Below are 10352 nucleotides of genomic sequence, written 5' to 3'. Positions count from 1 at the left end.
ATTTTTTAGCTTTTACTCACTGACTTTTGATAGTTGATTGTTGATACAGTCTGTGTCTGTATCAGAACTTTGATGACTAAAACAAAAGAAAATGAAAAAAAAAAAACAAAAAGCACTGAACTCAAAAACATCAAATATATATATATTTATTTTTGAAAAGTGAATTTCTTCACTTTGATATATTCTGTTCATGTGATGAGAAATATTTTAAAGATTTTTAGATATTTGATTAACTTATGTCTCATGAAAATCATAAACCTGTATCTCACATTATTAAAATATTTCCTAAGGTAGCAAAGGATTTTAAATCCAGACCCTTTAAAAATGTTGTTTTTGCACTCAGCAGTTGGTTGAGGCTCCTTTCAGAATGAATCAGAATTTAGAAAGTAATTTATATGTGGCTATGAATACTCCTTCAGATTTAATATAAATCTTTATTTTGTAAAGTCTCATTCAAAAACAAAAGAGCACAAATAATAATAATAATGATCATCACAGTGTAAGATTTTTCAGTGCAAATGAACATGTTTAAAAAAACAAAAAGACCAAAACCTAATTTCTGATTAGCTTGGTCCACCCATGAAATGGAAACGTATACTGTAATTTACTTGAACAATTTTTAAAAAGTGCAACAATATTTCTCAGCAGTGTGAGAAAATAAAATTTTTTTTTAAATTTATTTTTATATATATATATATATATATATATATATATATATATATATATATATATAAAACTTCTATTTAAAAGTTTTATTTATATATATAAATAAAAGTATTTAAAAGTATTTAAAAAAAAAGTAGAAGTTTTATGCATTACCTAAACAAATAAAAATAAAAAAAACCCCACAATATTAAAAATTTCAAATCTAAGCATCACAAATCTTGTGAAGGCAAATGCTGGAACCGCTGGAACAAACTTCATAGAACATTTGCTCCGCCAGACTGTCTCTGTTTGCACTTGGAAGGGTGCTAAAGCCTGAGAGGCCAAACAGACTGCTGAACTACAAACCTCATTTGACACTCAGTCATGTTACCAAACATCACAGAATGACTTCTCACACAGCTCTGTAGATCACCGAGATCACACTCACAGTGAAAATGTAAGAAATGCATCAGAATTTATGCAGAGTTATAAATACTGCTTCAGATTCTGGATGGATAATCCTGAAGCAGCCTGAGGTTATTTTTTCTAAAAGTAGATCACATGCCAGAATGATATTTGATAACAGATGCAAAAACATGTATCCTTACATGTCTTGTTCCAACTTCACTGACTCTGTATAAGCATAAAAACGCATGTTCTATTGGACTACAGCTATGCCAGGGCTACAAAGCTTTCAGCACCGCGTCGTGATTCCAATCTTTACTCCAGCGAGTGTTTAAACACATCTTATCATTCCGCTTACCACCCCGGACCGTTTAGGCATCGTGGTTTGTGAATGCACTGTTGATGCAAAAAGATCACTGCAGTGATCAACCCAAGTCAGACACTGTTACTCGTTTCTCACCTCATTGGTTTTGTTTCTCCTTCAGTAGTCCGGTGCCTCTATTGTTCAACACAGCAACCATCCGGCAGACAGAGAAACAAATCAAGAACCAAGATAAATTCCCCAACAGTAGATAAAGCCAGTCTTCAATGTGTTTACTGCTAAAAATAAACACTTCTCGTCAACTCATTTGCTGCAAATTGTCCCACATCAATTGGGCACCTCCTCATCCAGTGCAGTCTGTCACAATGCTACTGTTTCAGGGTGCATTAACTGCTGCACCACCAGGTCGATATTAATGATGGGACTGAAGTAGAGTGCCCAGTAGAAGAGGCAGTTGCACACAAACTGCGGGACAAAAGGCCAAAGAAGGGCAAATGCAAATCCCTGAGTTAGCATTTTCCACAAGTGGCTCCACATCATTTGTGGAAGAGTCCTACAAAGAGAGGGAGAAAACAAGTGTCATAAAACCACTACTCAACAGCTATCAACCCAAATCTTGTAATCTTGTACAGGAGATACCAAATCCAGTTCCAGGTAATACACAACAGACAGTATAAAACATGGTCGTAGTCTCTAGGTCTGAAATGTAAAGCCAAGGCAGAAGTGCCAGAAATCTTTCTAACAGCCAGCAGGGGGCGACTCTGGATACAAAAAGACTTGCAGTTGCAGAGAAGTCTGTGCTCCATTTGTTTTCATTAGCCAATAGGTGATGTCACCATCACTACCATCCACCTTTTATACAGTCTATGCATACAATGCAGAAAACATGACATTAATACAATGGTTTGCACAGAACTGCAAGGAATGTTTAAGCAGGTCCTGTTTTCCTTCAGCGGGACGTACTGCATGTCTTTCAGATAAGATAATATTTACACTTAACCAGCATTTTAGGATAAAAAATTGACTTTTGGAGCTGTTGAGTTTCAGTGTTTATATTCCTGACTGGCAGGAATATTCACTTACTGTGTCTGGGTCTTATCAGTCACTGAAATTAAGTAAAAACATTTTTATCTAGGTTCACATACCCATTAATTTGGCACCAGAAAATGTTCCCAGTAACACTAATATGCCTTGTGATGACCAAAGTATGCCACGTGACCACAGTATACACATCTTTTATTTCGACTATCACTTCCTTCTCAAAGTTAGTATAACAAAAGTACAATCTGATCTTACTTTTTGCCATAACACACATACCCAATGACCGTAACTGTATTAATAACTAGATTTTTATTAGAGAGTATTTATCAAACTGTGCAGAACTAATCTGGATTGAGACAGTTTAAAATCTATTTCAGTGTTTGCATAATAAAAACAAGAGCAAAAAGAAAATCACCCAACCCTCACACTGCATTTACCTGATCCTGGCTCTCATCCACAGTCTCCATAGGGCACAACCTTCAAGGACAGACAGCAGCATGGCATTAACAATGATGAAACGGGATGTCCAGTAGTGAACGGCCAACCAGTCCCAAGCAAACTCTGCGATCAGCTGGTATGGAAGCAGACAGTATTTCACAAGAAACTCTGCCCATTGTTGCCAGCTGGGATCCACCTAAATTAATAAGTTTTAAAAGAGAAAAAAAAAAAAGGGGGGGGGGGGGGGGGGGGGGGGGGCAGGAACAAAACATGTAACCTGAATAGTCATATGCATTGCACATGGAGCAAAGTTTAAAGAAGTCTAAACATCTTCATGCTCACAGCGCCGTCTTCATCTAATTACCAGAAGCAATCACAGCATGTAATTTACAAAAGGTCCCCAGTGTTTTCATTTTCAGCTCGTTACAGTATATTACAATTTATTATTCATGTGTCATTTCAGTGGGAAGTTTGTCTGGTTTGTACCTGTGAGCTGACAAAACTGCTCTCCACTGGTTGATCGCTGTCTGTGACGGCTGGACAACAAGTGTGCAGGAAGGGCAGGAAGGTCTCAGAGTAGTCGAACAAATACAAGTAAAAGATTGTGAGACGAGGGGAGCGCTTCAGTGCGTACAGCAAGAACAGAGACTTCCCCGCATTAGCCGCCTGACAGAAACAGTAAAGAGACGGTTCTTTAACTGTGGAAATGCAGATGTGCTGCTTTACCAGCAAAACACAATGTGCAACTTGTAAAGATGTTAATAATACTGAGCATCAGCCATTCTGACGCAGAAGTGTGGTCACCTTGTATTCCCAGAGGTTCTGGGGAGGTTTGACCCCAAGAGCTTTAACTCTTTCCAGTTCAGCCAGAATAACCCGTCTGTGAGCCGGATTTTCAATGCTGTAAGGCGATTTCAACAACTCTTCTTCCCCCAGCATCAACAGGAGCCTGAACCAGAGAAATTATCATATTGATTTTAAAAACATTAATGAATACATTTCTTTAAAAAATAAATAAATAATAATTCACCTTCCATTGACGTTCTCCTGCTGGAAGGGTTCTTTGTACAGCTGGGCCCAGGGACCCAGGTTTTCGAGCCAGGATACAACCTCTTCAGGTGTCCAGTGAGACACGGGCTTAGTGATCAGCAGGTCATGCTGATCCACTGGACCACTGCTCCAGTGATACACCAACACCATCACCTACAAACATACACAGGAACACTGGTCTGAATAGTTTAACCCAGGGGTGGGCAATCTCAGTCCACGAGGGCCGGTGTCCCTGCAGGTTTTAGATGTGTCCTTGAACCAACACAGCTGATTTAAATGGCTAAATTAGCTCCTCAACATGTCCTGCAGTTCTCCAGAGGCCTGGTAACAAACTAATCATGTGATTCAGGTGTGTTGACCTAAGGTGAGATCTAAAACCTGCAGGGACACCGGCCCTCGTGGACTGAGATTGCCCACCCCTGGTATAACCATTACCTCACCTTGCAATAATAATCCAACTTCACTAGATGTCGCTACATTTGTTTAACTTGAACCTGCAGCTGAGTTGGCCCAGTCTATATTTCCACAACAGATTGCCCAAAGCATCCAAAATAAACTGAGGCTTTGCAGAAATGACAACACTTAGTTCACCTAAGACGACCCAATAATCATCACCATGAACTGAGGTCAAAAACAGAACTATGTTGTAATCTGTTTACTTATTCCCTGCACCGTACACACTCAGACATACATTTTCAGCCACGTGGCAAAACACAGGGGGACGTTGTTCCCAAGTGCCTCAATATTACATAATTTTGATGCTTTGGTTAAAAGACAACAAACTAAACAATTACAGGCTTTGCAACATGTAGGGTTAGGAATGTAGTAATGTTTTGATTCTAAAGAGGTCCACAATTTAGAGATGGAAAATCAGGTTATATTCAAAGTAACTTGGCACTAGCAACTGAGACTGAGGAGGACATGCCCTCTGCTAGTCACTTAGGGTACTAGGAGACACATGTTCAACGAAAGCATAAGTAAGACACAATGCACTTTCAAAACGAAGAGCCGTGTCTACCTTACACATACCGTTTATGAAATCAGCACAAATCCTAATAAAATGGGCAACTTATCATTGCCGTTGCAAGAAAATCCAGAAGGTAATGTTTAAGAGCAAGGAGGCATTTCTAACCTGCTTGTGTGTACTTACAGCCACACATGTGAGTGCAGTTAGGACTCCAGAGAAGAAAAAGCCTGCTCCTTTGTGCTGGGTTGTCTTGGATCTACCCAGGTTGTCACCATATCTAAGATGAGGAAGACAAACATGAAGGATGGGCTTTGTAAAGCTGGCCCAGTTTTATTAAAAACCCAAAATAAATGAAGTACGTGCAAATAAATACAAGTGAAAAATGAAGGAGACGTCAGGCAAGTTGGCAAAGATGAGATCAGTATGGCAAAGGGTCAGCGTTGAGTTTAAAGCTACTTAAAGTCAGTGCCAAACAATGGTGTGTGTGCAATGCTGTGTTTCAAGTCATCATCATCATCATCATCATCATCGTTTATTTTTATAGCACTTTAAGAACACACCAGGCAGACCAAAGTGCTGAACAACACAGATCAAAACAACTACCAAATTAAAAATACCATAAAATCATTACATACAATAAAATAAATAAGAAGGTGTCAGTTTCCTACAGAGTTAAACGCCAGGGAATAAAAATAGGTTTTTAATCTGGACTTAAAGACCTGCACTGATGACGCTTGTCTAATTTGGAGGGGAAGGTTATTCCAGAGCATCGGAGTACAGGGTAACCACAAGAAGGACAGACTATTGGAAGCTCTTTTTCCACATAAGCATTTTTCCCAGTTCACAGCCATTTTCTACGATTGGTTTGTGTGCTGAAGCAGCACTCACTCCTGTGACATTACGCAATCTGACCCACAGCCTGATTATGTGGATAAGTATGGCGTCACTGTGTGCAGTGCGATAACCACTAGGGCAAATTTGCTCTCTGTGGAAAATCTACAACACTGAAAATTCAATCCCAAAACATTCCAGTCATGAGTCTCATTCATTCCAGGGTTAATAGATCTCTTTGCAAAGCGTAACGCATGAAACTGCAGCATCTGGAACTTAGTTAAGAAACGAAGGTGTGAGGAGCAGACTGATGGATCATCCATGGCTAAACCTCCTGTTGTACGAGCTTCCTTTGAGTCAGTCAGCATCATACTGAAGGATGGAGGAATTAAATCACTGTATCTGGTAAAGACCCAGCAGACAACTCATGGCTGAGTTAGTGAGTCTGCTCCACAGCCAGTTGTGGCTAGTGTATATCTCAGGGTTAGCTCTTTGGGCTTCTGGAAAGCTGAATTTAAACCGGTCAGATTTCCCAGTGAGCATGATTAAGACCAGGTCACTGTCCACACCTCCAGATGTATCATCTTCCCTGTAGGATTTTCTTGGCAGTGTTTATTTGGATTTTTTGGCACCACCAGGCCATGTCAGCTTTGTAAATTAACAATTTATTCAGAATTGGTACTTCTTGGAGTTGCATTTACATTTACTCTCAGGGCTGCTTTAGCTTTGAGCCTCAGGAGAGCACCAGCTTGTATGTGCTGTCTTTGAAGCAGGCTGTGATGTCAGCAAAAAGGATTAGTGAATCAAATGCTTCACGTTTGTTTGCAGCTTTCCTCTGATTACAGGAAGGTGAGACTGAACCCAGTCTTTGGAAATCCCAGCTTTTCAACATGCATGCAATGTTAGACTGCCCATGGTGTGAAACGTTAGTTGCTAAATGGCTAGACTTGTTTTTAAATTGACAGTCTTCATGGACTTTACACCAATATATACATATATATACCAAAACATATTTGAGAATCAAAGTACCTCTGGAAAGCCAACAAGCTCCGGGAGATTTTGGGGTTTGCTTGGATTTCCGCTTTCCTCCGCTGTACGACCTCACCAAAAAGTTTGTCAGTTGCATCCCTAAAAAGAAGAGGATTACATATGATTATATCAGTTTGATATCTATATCAAACTAAGCAGGACTAACTTATCTCCGCGGAGCACATGAAGATAAACCATCTTGACACAGCAATGTCAAGGAAAATTTGTGGGCAAGCTGATAAATACTTCTTTTCTTTTCTTTTCTTTTTTTAAATTCAATGGAGAGACGAGTGTCTGAACGACATCTTCGATCTTGGCAGCTGTTTTCAGCTGCATCTGAGCGAGAACATTTCCACATCTTAGGTTGAAACATCAGTATGTCAATCAGTTGTCATCCATTTCTTATAAACCGCACGTCCTTACCACAGATCATTAGTTCCTGGTTACTCTCATGTCAAAATATTTGTGTCTAACATTTGCTCTCGTGTCTTTCAGTAGAACAAAAAAACGGTCATGTGACTGCGAGCTGCGTGTATGAGAGAGAGTGAAAGTGAAACAAATCACAGATATTATTGTAAAAGTGTTCACCTCTAATGTGGATTTCGCTGTGGTGAAAACATCACCAAGCTTTTTTTTCTCCATGAAACATAATCCTAAAGAGATTAGAGTCTTGTCCTAGAACTGAAATGGGGATCTTCTACCACTAAGAAAAAGCATCAAACTTTAGGCTTAATGTACTCAATTTATTTTTAGGATTTACTAAATGACATATCAGCTAGTTTCTTCCCAATCTTATATTGTGCTTTGCTCTTCAATAAGAGGTTATGGTGAAACAATAATGAATGTCTGCTTCTGGTGTAACTGCACACATCATTACTGGTCATCCAAACTTTCCATTTCTTAATAAAGCTAACTAAGCAAGCTTAGTAGAAGTCGCCAGTAAGTCTCTGTGAGATGTGAATAAAGCAGCCAGAATATCAAACATTAACCCACTGATATGGCACAGCTATGAGAAGCATACCTCAGCAGTATGTTGATTTTAGGAAAGCCTTCCCACTTCTCCCGGCACTCTGGGCACTCATTCTTCTGCGAGGACTCCCACCATAGAGCGAGACAGTGCCGACAGAAGTTATGACCGCAGGTCAGGGTAGTAGGGTTGACCAAGATGTCATAGCAACAGTGACAAGAAAATTCATTTTCTGAGATGCCGCTCGCTGAAGACTTTAACTGAGGAGGGTCGGAAGACTCGGATAAGAGAGAAGACTCATCCATTAATTCCTCCACACTGTCATTTGCTGAATTCAACTTCATCTGCTGCAACATATCCAAGTCTGAAGGAGACACAAGGTTAATAAGCCTTAAATCAGAAACATTTTAGGTTTTAAGTAGGATATGGGTGCAAGCTGTAAATCAGCGGTCTCGAACTCAAGAAATATATTGTGCCCTTGAAGTTAAGTTTTTTTGTTAGGGAGGACTGAGTTGTATAAACATGTACAAACATGTTGGATTGGCTGTGTTAGTTCAGTGAGAGAATTATTTGTAAAGAAAACAATTTTCACTAGCAGTCAAACACTAATGTGTACACTTATGTCTGCATTAAACACTACTTTTTTGGAAATAGGTGTCGGTGTTTTCTTGTTCGTACTACTTGAGCACTAAAGTGGCCCTCCAATGAGATGACAGTGCCAGCAGTGATCCACGGCTCATTTAAGTTTCAGACCCATGCTCTAAATGCGTCACGTAGAAAAATGTTTACTTTAAAAAAAAAAAAAAGAAGAAGAAAAAGAGATAGCAGTGCTTCCACCAAGCCTATCCTCGGCACTACAATCCAAATATATTTGCCAACAACAGTTCTTTTAACATTTCAAAACTGCATAACTGGATGGCCCTGTGCTTTGCTCGTGCTTGATTTAAGGGGTAAAGCGACCAGTCATGTTTTTGCTCAGTAAACAAATATTTTATAAACGAGAATCTGTTTTTCTGACATGACATCTCGAAACTCAAAACACTGTACAAACTGAAAACAGAAAGTAGTTGGCATTTTCACTGGATTTGACAGCTTTCGTTTCATTTCCATATCACGTTTTTAAATTCTTGCAAAAAAAGTGAACTTGAAAACTCAGTAAATGGCTAAAAATAAATATATCCCCACACATCTGAAATCTAAAGTAATACTGCAAGCATTTAAAAGCAAACATAACCATAATTAGTTGTGGCTGAGGAACTATGATTGAAATTAATTCAAAACTATGGTACTTGGGATAGGATGTCAGCAAGCAATTAAAGCGCAACTTCTGACTTAAAGGCAGCTAAATATGACAAGTACTTAAAAGTCACTTGATTTCCGTATACAAACAGGGGCTCGTGACAGCACTCTGTCAAACAGTGCAACTTATTTGATTTTCAAATAACAAAGGGTGAACCATTACCAAGTCTGAATACATAAACAAAACAGTTTGCTCACTTACTGTGACAGCACGCAGGTACAGTTTAACAGCCCTAGACGTTAGCTTCACTCTCTAATTAGCTAGCTAGTTGCTAGCTATGCGCTAGTTGCACATCGGTTACTGCTGATCTGCAAACATGGGTTAACTACAATTATTAGTACCAAACTGCGCTATCGTTAGCTTCAAGGCTTACATGCTAGTAAGCCAAACTTAGCTCAACAGTACGCGCTGATTGCTAAGTTACTAACTGCTAACTGGTGTGGTTCAGTTGGCTAACCTACAGTTGTTACTCGCCTCAGGACTGGTCTCTGACAGGTGACCGACTGCAGAGTGGCATGACTATCCGGCTAATAACTAGATTTCAGGCTCATTTCGCGAGTACAACTCAACGTATCCACACACAGTAGCAGTTCTCAAGCAGTTGTGCTCTTTCACAGCCTCCTCCTGCAGTGGAAACCCCCACATGCAAGCAACCACAACCACGCATGCGCCTGAATGCGTACCTGCCACCCGCCTACCTCACAATGTCGTCACCGGTCACCGGTGAGGAAGAGGTCCGGTGTCCTCCTCCTGGGTAGAGTGAGAGCTCAATCCAGCAGACGTGACTTTTTTTAACACCTGCGTCAGTTCAGCGCAGATCAGATCCTGAGGCTCATTTTTATTATTCCTCAGCACCACATTATAACATTAAAATACACACAAGCTTTTTACAGAGACCCTGTCGGGTTTACAGTGTGTTATGCTTCTTCATATTATCCTAAATCACCATCATGATGGCAGAGTGGCAGAAAGTACCTGGCACAGTGTAATCGGTTCATTTTATGCTGCTTTCACTCTTCTGCTTTACTACAGTAACCGGAAATAAATGTGCTTCTATTCCCTGGAAACACTGGTATTTTGCAGATTAATATGAATAATAGTGAATATAATCAGACGGCGAATAAGTTTTATAACTCGAACACAATCCGCGTCTAAAGTACTTCAAATTAGTCACAGCCTTTACTTGCTACTTTGAGTAGTAGTCAGTAACTACTTTCTTTTTGTGCTTTTACTTCAGACATCAATTGTGAGAGTTTTATTTCTACATTGTGATCATGTGTGGAAGCAAATGCATGTTTATTTTTTAGGCAATGTAATCTCTCGTGAATAATCTTTTTTCCTGTCCCATAGTTTTTTC

General features: G+C 39.6%; 1 protein-coding gene across 3 annotated transcripts; it reads right to left on the bottom strand.

The window, feature by feature from the left end:
- Window positions 1-795: 795 nt before the first annotated feature.
- LOC146667684 (bifunctional apoptosis regulator-like) lies at window positions 796-9643 on the bottom strand. Of its 3 annotated transcripts, none has more exons than XM_085409353.1 (9): window positions 9197-9643; window positions 7750-8059; window positions 6729-6827; window positions 5052-5145; window positions 3882-4054; window positions 3656-3800; window positions 3338-3517; window positions 2851-3047; window positions 796-1925 (listed from the first exon to the last, which is right to left on the bottom strand). In XM_085409353.1, exons 2-9 carry the CDS (start codon window positions 8049-8051, stop codon window positions 1733-1735), a joined length of 1383 nt encoding a protein of 460 aa, XP_085265479.1. In that variant the 5' UTR covers window positions 8052-8059; window positions 9197-9643; the 3' UTR covers window positions 796-1732. The 3 variants fall into 3 exon arrangements, with proteins under 3 accessions (XP_085265479.1, XP_085265481.1, XP_085265480.1); XM_085409355.1 differs by having other exon boundaries at window positions 9457-9643; XM_085409354.1 differs by having other exon boundaries at window positions 9470-9643.
- Between the last annotated feature and the right edge of the window lie 709 nt (window positions 9644-10352).

Source organism: Rhamphochromis longiceps, linkage group LG6 (genome assembly GCF_057381845.1).
Source record: "Rhamphochromis longiceps isolate RC_006_pf linkage group LG6, R_longiceps_female_GT1.1, whole genome shotgun sequence".
NCBI classification, from domain to species: Eukaryota; Metazoa; Chordata; class Actinopteri; order Cichliformes; family Cichlidae; genus Rhamphochromis; species Rhamphochromis longiceps.
Note: the sequence above shows the minus strand (reverse complement) of the source record. Positions and strands in the feature narration are given on the sequence as shown.

What these genes read in the sequence shown, in the direction of transcription:
- LOC146667684 (XM_085409353.1), bottom strand. Translation starts at nt 8,051, where the DNA reads ATGTTGCAGCAGATGAAGTTGAATTCAGCAAATGACAGTGTGGAGGAA. An exon ending in AGCTTGTTGGCTTTCCAGAG is followed by an intron (nt 5,146 to 6,728) that starts GTACTTTGATTC and finishes TCCTCATCTTAG; the next exon opens with ATATGGTGACAACCTGGGTA. An exon ending in TGGATGAGAGCCAGGATCAG is followed by an intron (nt 1,926 to 2,850) that starts GTAAATGCAGTG and finishes CTCTCTTTGTAG; the next exon opens with GACTCTTCCACAAATGATGT.